This window comes from Hibiscus syriacus, unplaced genomic scaffold (assembly GCF_006381635.1).
Source record: "Hibiscus syriacus cultivar Baekdansim isolate YM2019G1 unplaced genomic scaffold, ASM638163v2 tig00117026_pilon, whole genome shotgun sequence".
Lineage (NCBI taxonomy): Eukaryota > Viridiplantae > Streptophyta > Magnoliopsida > Malvales > Malvaceae > Hibiscus > Hibiscus syriacus.
In genome coordinates this window covers 787,407-800,764 of record NW_024063529.1, presented here as the reverse complement: position 1 = coordinate 800,764, position 13,358 = coordinate 787,407, and the positions used below count along the sequence as shown (strand labels likewise).

The following is a 13,358-nucleotide window of genomic DNA, read 5'->3' as shown; positions in this document are numbered from 1 at the left end:
ATAATTACTCAGAGAGTTACGGATGCATCATGCAACCAATATTGTAAAAGAAAAAGAAACTTTATGCAAAGGCGCTTTGAAAAGTCATGTCCCAATTATAATGACACCATGTAGATATTGTACATGAAAATTTAATATCATATTGAAAAAATCTTGACTACTTGACTCATGAGCTTATGCCATTAACTACATAAAAATATCGGTAAAAGCAATCCGCAATTATTGTGTTATATACTTATATTTTAATTGTATTTTGGTTTCTCTACTAAATAATCAATAGATTATCTTTGTATATTTCAAAAACATTCATATACGCACTAACTAATTTACCTTAGTTGTTAAAAGAATTGTTATTGTTTATAGATGTCACATGTTCGAGCACCAGTGATTGCAATAGGTGATTAAATGTTCATTGTCAAATGGTTGAGAATATCTAGAACATACATTACTTTGTAATCACCTTAGCTTAATAAAAAAATATTGATATACTTTCAGGCTAATAGGTTTAATGGTTTCAAAACTTTCAATAAGTTTTTATATTCCTATTATTATACTCAAAATTTTGGCAAAGTAGTCTTACTCTCATTGAAAAAATCTGTTTGGTTCTAGAAAATATTTTCTATTTTTTATCTTTTCAGAAAATAGTTTTTTTTCTTCTTTTTTAAATTAGAAAACATGTTTGTTAATATAAATGAAAACTTGAATCCAAAAATAAAATAATAAAAATGTATTTTATATCTATTTTTTAAAAATATAAATGAATAAATAATTAGGTATTATCCCCCGAGACTAATACGGTCACTCCAAATTCTGTACACCCGGAACCGGAGTGAACTGCAGGTGGTATTGCTTTTTAGATCGTCGGAAATCTCTTAGTAGCTGTGAGAGCTTTTGAGAGAATTGTTTTAGAGTGAATTATGTGAATCGAGAAGCTGGAATAGCTTTTCTATTTATAGGCTTCACGTTAGGGGCAAAATGGTCTAACGTGCATCAAATTTATTTCTGATTTAATTGCTGGATTTAAACTATATTGTAACAGATGAATTAAACAAATGAATCTGGACTTAAAATATTCCAAATTTGTAGTTTAATATCCATCCATTTGTAACTCCTGATATTATTACTAACTCCTGTAACTGGCATAATAACTAGTTGTTAATTCCCTCTGAACAGAGATGTAAAACAATCCAGTTACATCCAACGCTACACAGATTTAAATTCTAAAAATTGGTTTAAATTTCAGAAATCAAAACGATAGCTAATTAATCTCTACTATTACACTCTGAAATTTAAATCAAACACTACTGAAAATTCTTTCACAATTTTATTTATTTTTTCATAGAAAATTTCCTTATGAATTTTCTCTAAAAAGATAAAATCCGTGCGGACATAAGGTGTGTGGAGAATGTAAACCTTAAATACTCAATCTCAATGTATTTCCACTCAACGTGGGATTGAGCATTATCAAATCGAACAGGGCCTAGGAGGACTTAAGGTGTGTGGGCTTTTCCTCTAACTCAATGGAGTAGAATGAAAAAATGTTATGTTTGGCTTAAAAGTTGGCATAGTCGACATCTTTGGTTGGTGGCTAACTTGTACACATTGGAAAATTCATCTTTGGTAGGTGGCCAACTTGTGCACATGGGAATTTCATCTTTGGTCCCTAAAATATTAGGTTATTTATAAGTTTAGTCCTTAAAACTCAACTATAAATAGCCTAAGTATTTCCATTAGAAATCATCTCAAAACAAGTTCTTTTTTCTTCTTGTTTTCTTCATTCTCTTACTTTGGGAATTCTAAAGAATTCCATTTGTTGTAATATTTGTTGATAGTGAAGTTATCATCCGGTGTGGTGCCCGAGGAGTAGACGATATTCTCGTCGAATCTCGTATATTTAGTGTGTTATCTCCTTTATTGTTTTTTATTCGATTTTTCCATTGTGTTTCAATATTTAATAGTTTGACGGGTTTATTCGATGTGCAACCTTTGGTGGTTTTGATCTTGACATTTTAGGTCAATTTTGAAATTATATTTGTGTGGGAAATAACTCAGTTTCCCCAACAATTGATATCAGAGCTTCGGTTGAAGTTATCCTCGTGGTCCTGTTATTAAAAAGATACAGTTCGTGCTATTGAATATTGTTCGTTGGAATTAAAATGCCAAAATATGGATTAGTTGAGACATCAAGCTCTTCATCTGGACCAGTGAGGAGGATGATGTCAAATGCAAATTTCTTGGTGGAATTGTTCGATGGATCCGGTCATTTTGGCATGTGGCAAGGCAAGGTGTTAGACGCTTTATTTCAACAAGGTCTAGACATCACCATTGAGGAAGAAAAGCCCGAATATATGGAGGAGAAATAATGGGAACAATCACTCGTTTGACGTGCAGTACGATTCGAACTTTTCTTTCTAGGGAGCAGAAGTATGGCTACAAGAACGATACTTCTACAAGTAAGATGTGGAAAGTATTGGAGGTAAAATTTCTAAAGAAAAACTCTCAGAATCGTCTCCACATGAAGAAAATGTTGTTCAGATTTGATTATCAACCATACACCAATATGAATGAACATATCACTGCATTCAATGAGCTAGTAGCAGACTTATTGGGCATGGATGAAACCTTCAAAGATGAAGATTTGACTTTGATATTGTTGTCATCTCTTCCAGATGAATTTGAGCACCTTGAGATAACATTACTTTATGGTAAGGATAATGTTACCCTTAAAGATATAATTGTTGCTTTGTATAGTTATGAGCTCAGAAAGAAAACCAAGAAGGATAACAAGTACGAAGCAGTGGAGAAGTCAAAAGTCAAAGTGGAGAGGGAGAGCAAAGTCGAAGTCTAGACTGGAAAAAAGATGAATATGCCTTTTGTCATGAGAAAGGCTATTGGAAGAAAGATTGTCCGAACTAAAGAAGAAAAAATTTGCTAGATGCAAGTGTTGTAGAGCATGATGCAAATGACTCTAACATATCATTGGTTGTTTCATCAACAACATTCCATTCAGATGAGTGGATATTAGATTCGGGTTGTACCTATCATATGTCCCCTAATCGGGAGTGGTCCTCCGATTTAGTAAAACTAAATGCAGGAGTTGTTTATATGGGCAATGACAATGCCTGTAAAACTGTTGGGATATGTTCAATTCGATTGAAGAATCAAGATGAATCAACCAGAGTTATGACTGATGTTCGATATGTGCCCAATTTAAATAAAAATTTCATCTCGTTGGGAGCCTTGGAATCCAAAGGCTCAGTAGTCACTATGAGAGATGGAGATTTAAAAGTCACATCTGACGCACTTGTAATAATGAAGGGCATCAGGAAAAATAATTTGTATTACTACCAAGGTAGTACAATTATTGGAGCAGTTACAACAACTTCTGGAGGTGATGATTTAGACACGACCCAGTTGTGGCATATGTGGTTGGGACATGCTAGAGAGAAATCCTTGCAAATTCTAGCAAAGAAAGGATTGTTGAAAGGTGCAAAGGCTTGCAAATTGAACTTTTGCGAGCATTGTGCTCTGGGAAAGCAGAAGAGAGTGAAGTTTGACACCACTATACATAATACAAAAGGTATTGTAGATTATACTCACTCAGATGTATGGGGTCCTTTAAAGACACCGTCTTTGGGAGGAAACCATTATTTTGTAACTTTTGTAGATGAGTTTTTTCCAGAAGAGTTTGGGTGTATCCGATGAAGTCTAAAGATGAAGTACTTCAAATTCCTTAAATGAAAAAATATCGAGAACCAGACTGGTAGAAAGATCAAATATCTTAGGACGAACAATGGAGGAGAATATAAAAGTGACCTATTCTTTGACATTTGTCATGAGTATCGTATTGTTCGACATTTCACTGTTAGAAATACACCACAATAGAATGGGATGACATAGCGTATGAATCGAACACTATTGGAGAAAGTTCGATGAATGTTGTCTAATGCTGGGTTAAGGCATTTTAGGCTGAGGCTATGACATATACTGGTAATCTCATTAATCGTCTCCTATCATCAGCGATAGAAGAAAAAGCACCATTAAAAGTATGATCTGAAAAACCTGCTACTGATTATTATTCCTTATATGTATTCGGCCAACAAAATGAGAATGTGGGCATATTCCATAACGCGCAGCCGCATATTATAGTATTCTACAACAGCCATTAGAAAACTGCCACGTAATGTAAAAGGCAACAATGAAATCGAAGCAGGTTTTCATTTTAGTACATAAACACGCCATGTTTCTCTTCAAAAAAAATTCCCTCTCTTTTTCTTCTAAGGAAGAATCTGTCGTCTCCTTGTTGTTTGCCTCTGCAATCCACTAAAGGTCTCAAATTTTTTCTCTTTTTTTTTATAATTTACATAGATTTTACTCTCTTCTTCTTAGTCTGTTGTCTATTTCTTTGCTCGATTGTTTTCTGTTGTGTGGGGGAGGGGGGTTTGGACAACCAAGTATTTGGTTCAACTTTTAATTTATTTTATGATATGTCATTGGAATTGTTGTTTTTTTTTTCTTTCTGTTTACACCTTATTTTATCAAATTATTATAAATAATAATGCTTTTTTCTAGACGAAAAATTGGGCTTTGAGCTGCTCAGATCTAGTTCTGATTATTATTTTGTATGTTGAATCATACATCTCTCAATTGGGTGTGTTAGATTGGTTTTGGATTGGATTATTCCGTTTGGGTTTGTATTTTTTTTTTGTAAAATTTCGGTTTTGGTCAATTTTAGTTACTTCGGGTCATATTGGGGGTTTAGGTTTAATTGTCTGGGTTTAGGGTCGCTGACTTTTATGAATTAAGGATGTTGGGTTGGGGTTGAGTTTCGATTTGGATTTGGATTTTCAGGTTTCAATTTGTCTAATTGTTTGTGACACTGTTGTTTTCCTTGTCTTCTGCATAACTTTTAAGTTAGGGCCTTGAGTTGGCTTGAATCTTAATCAAATGTTTGATGGGGGGGGGATGTGTTTTTGTGTGAAACTTAATTGTTAGATGAAAAGGTATTTAATTGACAGGAGTTGATATTTAAGAAGTTGCTTTCACTATATATGCATTTATTGAAGTGAATTTTGCTTGATAAGGTGGTCCGGATTGTTATGGTGTTTTGAGTGTTGCAACATAGTAGACATTTTCGCTACTTAACGTGGAGTATTCACTACTTCACTCTTCTTTGCATGTTGCTTTAAGACACCATTAAGTGTGCGTTGTCGTTCTTTTCTAAATGGAATTTGCCTTCATCTCATGCCGCATTTGCACTATGTTTAGGTGATTAGTAGGACTTTAATTTTTAGCTGGAACTTTGTGTTGCCTTGAGTGATAACCGTCGTTTTGATATCAAAATAATTCCAACTTCTTTAATAAATAGAAAGAGAAAGTAGTATAGAGAAACAGAGTCGATCCACAGGAATTACGGTGTTTCTGATTTAGTAAAACTCTTTCTTGATTTTAGAAGAATATATAATTCCAGATGAAATTGAAAAGATGAAATAAAATAAAATAAAAAGAAAATAAATAATAAATAATGATTTTAAAATAATAAAGATAAAAGGGGTTTTAAATTATTAAAGAAGTATAATGAGATAAAAAATAAAAAATAAAATAATAAATTGAGATAAAGAAAACTTATGGTGAAAGCAGTCTCAGACTTCAGCTTTGCCTTAAATTCTTCGGATCACCGAAACATATTTTTACTTCAAGATTTACGTCAGCTTACAAGGACAATTCTTCGCTGCCAACTCGGATTGTGTCGTTTTAATAATAACTAATTACGATCTCAGTTTTCTCTTAGCAAATAATTTTGCTAAGTGTGTTCTCGGGAAGTTGAATATGCTTCACTAAGCAAATTCTTCTTCAAACATTAATCATAACAATATCTGGACCAATGTCGAAATCGTTTTGATTTGAAAAGTAAGTTCAGAAAACAGAAAAAAAAATCCGAAGCGATTTAAGTACCTTACAATCCTCACGTTTGGAATTGAGTCTTCGCTTTAGCCTTCGGCTTGAAAGAAAATTAGTTAATCATGATCAAAGTCATACTTATCATAATTGAAAAGTATGCAAAAAATAAAGAAAAAACTAAAGAGAAAAAAAAGATTTTATTCTCAGATGAGATATATATGTTTTTAGGCTTACCATGAGAGAGTATTTATAGCATTTAAATTCCTAAAAACATCTTAAATACTAATTAAAACACTTAAAACTATTTAAACTAAAATACCTAAAAAATAATATTTAAAATAATATTCTAAATCCTAATTAAAATACTTAAACCTATTTAAACTAAAATACTTAAAACAAAAATAAAATATAAAAATAATATCTTAAAACTTAATTAAAACACTAAAACCTATTTAAATTAAAATACAAAGATAAAATATAATGTTTAAAATATTATCTTAAACTTGAGTTTAATTCAAATTCAAATTCGAATTCTAACCAACTTTGATTCCAAAAAAAACATCAAAATTCTGTCATTTTTATACCATTTCTAGAATTAATGATTAAAGAATAATTTAAAAACACAATATTAACTAAATTAATCACTTATCATTGACAACAACTTTGTGAACCAGATCTTAATGAATTCAAGAAGCACTGTTGTATCCACAGTTTCCTGCAAATCGGGAAACAAGAATGACTTTCCCTCTGGATTTTGGCTTGCTTGCTTCCTAGTTCCTGGGAACCCTTGTTGCATATGTTAACTTTCAGCCTTTTAAGGTTATATTACCTTGCCCTTCTTCATCTATTTGCATCTTGGGATCTTTACTACCATAGCCTCGAAGTCTTTCTAAAGTAATCTTGCATCTTTTCTTAAAAGCAGCATGGTTTCCTCTCGCTTATCTAGTTTAAATTGGTCCCTCATGCACAAAGGCTTCCAGAATCAGTTGCTTTTCCCCAAGGGACAATCTGATACCCCGACCTCTGATCATCTCGAGTTTGATTTCTCTGATGTGTTTGGACCTGCTCCGGTTCAAGCCTCAATGGAACTCGGCACAGAGAATCCTAAAAATCTGATTGTTACAACTGAAGTAAATGAACTGCTTTATGATGATCCAGCTGTCATCTGTAGTCGCTCCCACTCCTTGGTTGGCCCCTAGTCTTATGTTAGCCAGTCACTGAAACTTAGCAAGCTTACATTACGAGAAATTGGGGAATCCTTGGAACTCATTGAAGGAGATAGGGATGAGGCTCAAAATGAGCGTGATGATGTTATTCCGGAGAACTCTTATGTAGGCATGTAAACGAACCGAACGCACACAAATAAATGTATATTCATGTTCGACACGAATATAAACGAATAATTTTTTTTGTTTATGTTCGTTCATTAAGAAATATAGTTTGTTCATGTTCGTTCATTAAGGAATATAGCTTGTTCATATTCGTTCATTTAAATGATAAACGAATATAAACGAACGTAAACAAACACAAACGAACGAACATAAACGAACAACACAAACACAAAAAATAAACTTATTCGAACACAACAAATGAATGTAAAAAAAAGTAAACAACAAGAATAACAACTTAAAAATCTTTAATATAACCTGCAACTTTAGAGTTAATTTGTTCAAATGCGACAAAAACATACATAAATTATAAATAAACTATATGAGCATAATAAAGTCTTAAAGTTAATTTGTTCAACAAAACAATCTTCTTGAAATCCAAACAACTTCAATAATCTTCGTAACATATTCAACTTGCCCTCTGTTCGAACATAAATGAACGAACATATAATCGAAGGTTCATGAACGTAAATAAACGAACGAGCCATTTGTTCGTGTTTGTTCATTTAATTAAACGAACGTAAAATCTTGTTCATATTCGTTCATTTAATAAATAAACGAACATAAACGAACTTCCCACCGCACGGTTCATGAACAGTTCACTAAAACGTTCGGTTCATTTACAGGCCTACTCTCATGATCATGTAGTCATCCCTTGGAACATCAGCATGTAGGACTCAAAGATTTTGAAGTTTTGAAGGTTGTCGGCCAAGGTGCATTTGGAAGGGTTTATCAAGTAAGGAGTGGTACCTTAGACATATATGCAATGAAAGTCAAGCGCAAGGGTAAGATTATGGAGAAAAATCACGCTGAATACACATGAAATCTGAGAGTGATATATTAAGTTAAGTGGATCACCCCTTCATTGTGCAGCTCAGATACTCGTTCCAAGTAATGACGTTCTCGTAGAATAAAGTTGGATATTTTTGGTTGCTTTATTCTCTTATGGTATTCTCATGTTTAGATGGTCCATGCTAGTAGAATAAGGATGGCGTAATGTGCTGAATATTCTGTCTGTCCAATTTTTTTGACTCTCATATTTAGGATAAATACTAATTTATTCATTTATCATTGCCTGCAGACCAATATAGGCTGTACCTTGTGCTTGACTTCTTTAATGGAGGGCATCTTTTCTTCCAGCTTTATCGCCAGGGATTGTTCGGGTACTCCATATTTCTCTTTATGATGTAAATTTCTGGACTTCACCAACATTTTTGCATTTCCATCTCTAGGGAAGATTTGGCTCGCATATACACTGCTGAGATTGTATCAGCCGTTTCTCATCTCCATGCAAATGGTATAATGCACAGGGATCTCTTTCTTTTTTTTATATATAAGAATTTAAGATTTCATTAAAAAAACCCTTCATGATTTAATGCACAGGGATCTCTTTTTTTTTTTTATAAGAATTGAAGGTTTCATTAAAAACCCCTTCATGATTTAATGCACAGGGATCTCAAACCTTAAAATATTCTTCTAGATGCCGATGGACATGTAAGAGTGTGCAAAATACCATTTGTGCCTACAAATGGTTGGTTTTTGTGGTTGTCATGACCTACGTGATTGCATTGATTGATTTCTAAACTATTTTTATGGTGGCTGGTGCTACCTGTCTTTACCAGGTTATGCTGACTGATTTTGGCCTAGCGGAGGAATTTGACGAAAATACAGATCCAATTCCATGTGTGGAACTTTGGAATATATGTCACCTGAAATTGTTCTTGGCAAAGGCCACGACAAGGCTGCCGATTGGTGGAGTGTAGGAATTCTCCTGTACGAAATGCTTACTGGGAAGGTTGGTTTTTGTGATTGAAGATCTCGATCTGTTCTTACGTCATCTATAAGTTCAGGGTAGTGTCACATGTCATACTTAGCTTTTGTTTGTTGTTTACTATTCTGCAGTCACCTTTCTGTGGTGGAACAGACAGAAGATCCAGGAGAAAATAATAAAGGAAAAGATAGCGATCCTCAAGGGGGTAAACTCACTTTCTTACGGACTTGCGCCTATTGGTGAAAAATTTTCTACTTGTTATACAGAAAAGTGTATAAATTTGTACTGCTGTTATACTAATTGTGTTGCTCTAGGTTGATGCTGCAGATAGTTAAATTTAAAAGAATTTTGTTATTTCCTTTAGCTGCTGCAGAAAGAAGCAAGTAAGAGACTTGGCAGTGGACAAGGCGGTAGCCAGGAGATCAAACGGCATAAGTGGTTCAAGACCATTAACTAGAAGAAATTTAGAGAGATAAGGCCAAGTTTTCTCCCCGAAGTTGCAGGGAATTGCAAATTTCGACGAGTGCTGGACTAACATGACAGTTCATGATTCTCAGGTTGTTAGCCCAACTTTTGGGGAGAATCAGTTCAAGGGGTTCACATATGTGAGGCCTGCAGCTTCATTTCTAAACAGAAATGCTTAAAATCCGACTGTAGGGCCATCAGCAGGCTTCCTATTATGAACTTATATCTTTCTATCTGTTCTTTCATGTTTCTCTAATTAAAACATTATCTGCACTTAAACATGTTTGTTGAGATGACACCAAAGGAACTTAATATTATTTTTGTTGAAACTTTTTCATATCCGACATTTTTAATTATTCGAAACTCAACATGCATGGTCTATGTAAGCGTGTAAGATGATTACATTAGTATAAGTGAATCTGTCCGATGTGCGTGTCGATGTTTTTCTATGTTTTGAAGGGAGTTGTAAATCAATGATGCCACAGATAGAATAAGGATCAGAAACATTAACTACATAACATAAAAATTTCTCAAACAAACACAATAGTAGCATTAGGATGATCCAAAATTAGGGTTAAGAGACAGTTAAGACACAATTAGTCAAAAAAAAAACACACAAAACACCACGGTTGTGTAATGGAAGATTGATGCAGAGGGATCCGAGACAGATGATGATGAGCTGTCAGATTGCACCTTGATGGCGCTGAGATACCATGAGTTGGAAGATCAGCGCAATGGCGGGAATTGATTGTGATATATTCCTCGTTGGGGCCGTTTTGAGTGTGTTTCAATCTTTTGGCTATAACTTTGACTACGGGTGTCAGAATCGTGCATAAGACCCCAATCCGAAAAACTCTTTTCGACGCGCACGCTGTCCACATGAGCTATGCTCCATGTGACCTTTTTTCCAACCTCAAATTATGCCGTTTTTCTCTTCGAAACACTAGATTTAGATATTTTTTACTATTTATGGTAATATTTCAATTGTCAATTAAGAAGTCATTTTAAATCTGATTTCGGTCGGATTTTTTGCAGATTGCTTATTTTATTTTGAATTTCAATTTAGAGTGATTTTCGGGATTTTTTTATTTTTGGTAAAATTCCGATAAACAATATTTTTTGCTATAACAGTTCGGCTTGTGAACTGATTTTGGATAGTTTTGATTTGATAATATTTTATTAAACTCTAGAGACTTTTTTTCTCTAGTTTTTGGGCGAATTTTCTCTTATGAATCATATGTTGAAACTAACCTACAGGATAATCGTTATTCTGTCAGGCGTGAAAAATGTGGTTAAAACTTGCTAGCAGCGACTTCTGCTATCTTCCTTTTGAGTTCTGCCTGGTCAGCACCCACAAATTTGTCCACTTGCCTTCCATCTTTAATGAAAATGAATGTTGGAGTAGCACTTATCTCCCATGAATTACTAAATTCCTGTATATGGTAACTCACCACTGGTCATTTCATGCACAAAGTTGAAAATATTCAAGAAAAAAAGGTTTTTTTTCCACTTACTGCAAGTTCGCCAACATCGAAAGTTAGGAACACTAGAGAAGTATATTTATCCACGAGTTCTGGTGATATTGATCTACAAGGAGCCGACCAAGGTGCACTGAAATTCACAACGAGCTGTACAAGAAGCATGTATGAAAGCAATGATGAACACACAATGAAGGACACTTGATGCATATATATATATCGATCCGAAAAATGTATCTGTTTAGTAGTTATATGGTGAACGTTTTTGCTAGCGTGTTCCGGACACAATGCCTGTTGATCCTTTGTGTCACCTCCTTTATTACACTTGAAGAACTGCAAGAACTGTACAGGACGAGTGATTAAACACGGATTAGGTGATATATATACGTATATATGCACCATCTTTACCACCAACAATCATCTGAAGGACTCGGGATTCGTTTAACCTGCATGCCCTTTGGCAATCGTATCCGTCAATATACGATTGCAAGGTGCATTTGACAGGATCGGTGCTAGGCCTGTAAATGAACTGAACGTTCAGCGAACCGTTCGTGAACCGTGCGGCGGGAAGTTCGTTTACGTGCGTTTATTTATTAAATGAACGAACATGAACAATATTTTTTGTTCGTTTAATTAAATGAACGAACATGAACATAGGTCTCGTTCGTTCATTTACGTTCGTGAACGTTCGATTATGTTCGTTCGGTTATGTTTGTTTATGTTCGTTCGATTATGTTCGTTTATGTTCATTCATTTATGTTTAACTCAATCTTCTTAAATCAATTTTGGTGACCAATATGTAAGTATCTTAAAAATATTAATCAATCTGATATTCTGATGACCAACTCTATAATTAACCCAATTTAATTTGGAGATTAAATCCAATATGTTAACCTGTGAGGCACATCGCACCTATATTCATTTCCCCCTTTTTTTCCCAAACCCTAGTGTCCACTAGAGAGTGGAGACGATCGCTGAAAACTTCAAAACAAGTTATATTATAGTGCAATATGAAGTTTTACAGGTCTATTTTCATCTATTTCTCTGTTTTATTTGGCTTAATAGTTGATATGTAAAGTTATTGTAGGTATCTTCACATCTAAAACTCAAGAAAACATCATACTTCTTTCTAGAAATAGATGGGAAGATAAAGGTCACAATCGGAAGTATATGAGCATCAATAAAGAGAAAAATATATAGAATTTGCCAGAAAACAAAACAAAGGTTTCTATGCAATTTCTGAAAAGAGTGTAATAGCGAAAAATGATTGTTCATATGTAATCATGGACCACTAAGATAAATGTTATAGCGTTAAATTAAAGTTGTGTGAATCATTTAATATCTTTAAAAGATCGATCAAAATATTTGATATCTTCAAACATTTCATCACTGCTAATAAACTCTTACGCTATTTATCTCTGTAGATTTGGTTGATTTGCATTGTCGACTATTTTTCATGAAAGAACAATGGAAGGTAGGGTCTCCAACGTTTATGTTCGTTTATGTTCGTGTTCATTTATGTTCGTGTTCGTTTATGTTCGTGTTCGTTTATGTTCGTTATTTATTAAATGAACGAACATGAACATATTATATTTCTTAATAAACGAACATGAACAAAAAAAAATTTGTTCGTTTATGTTCGTGTTCGTTTATGTTTGTCTATTTATTAAATGAACGAACATGAACATACCTCCGTTCGTGTGCGTTCGGTTCGTTTACAGGCCTAATCGGTGCCATTTGAGAACTCGGGATTGACATACATACACAATGCATTTGTATATATGAATGGAATAATGTGAATGGGAAATGATTGGCTGTTGTAATTCCGTAACATGTCATGTTATCGATGAAAAGCGTTGTTTTCGGCACTTTATGTTGTTTGTTTTCGAAGAACTCACCTTGCTCCACCACTGTCCCATTTGCCCAGCTGACCCTTATCGATGAAGTTACAGCAGGCCTCTACAAATACGATGAAAATCAGTTCATATGACTCGAAAAGGAGGAAACGAATCCGGCATGCAAGAACATCATGCCTGATTTCAAAGCTCAAAGATCCTACAATCTCTGCATATTTCTGCATTAAATTCTCGAGTTTTCGGTTATTCGACCTATCTTTTTTCACCCAGATCCCATTTGATGCATGTCATAGGACACGGTCCAACAACAACAGGAGGAAAATAAGATATTTGTAAGCAATCTACATAAATACAACCCGAATCGATTAAATTTATCATTCTATGAAGAATCAATTGTAAAAGGAAGAAAAGCATATACCATGGGATCCTATTGGGATTTTGATGTTCTACGTAATCAAAGCATTTTGAATAAAACTATGTGATTACGGCTGTCAACGCC

The 13,358-nt window shown here is 34.1% G+C and overlaps 1 protein-coding gene and 1 pseudogene across 1 annotated transcript; one reads left to right on the top strand and one right to left on the bottom strand.

Moving 5' to 3' along the window:
- Positions 1–6,812: 6,812 nt before the first annotated feature.
- Positions 6,813–9,725, top strand: LOC120196060 (annotated as a pseudogene).
- A 1,092-nt stretch (positions 9,726–10,817) lies between these two features.
- LOC120196039 (putative thioredoxin H10) lies at positions 10,818–12,922 on the bottom strand. The gene is made up of 4 exons (XM_039197936.1): positions 12,902–12,922; positions 11,193–11,345; positions 11,040–11,153; positions 10,818–10,958 (listed from the first exon to the last, which is right to left on the bottom strand). The coding sequence occupies exons 1-4, from the start codon at positions 12,920–12,922 to the stop codon at positions 10,818–10,820; spliced, it is 429 nt and encodes a 142-aa protein (XP_039053867.1).
- Between the last annotated feature and the right edge of the window lie 436 nt (positions 12,923–13,358).

Coding starts and splice junctions, on each gene's coding strand:
- LOC120196039 (XM_039197936.1), bottom strand. CDS start 12,922: ATGGGACAGTGGTGGAGCAAG. Junction 11,346..12,901: donor TGGGACAGTGGTGGAGCAAG/GTGAGTTCTTCG, acceptor CGTCCTGTACAG/TTCTTGCAGTTCTTCAAGTG. Junction 10,959..11,039: donor TCGATGTTGGCGAACTTGCA/GTAAGTGGAAAA, acceptor TACCATATACAG/GAATTTAGTAATTCATGGGA.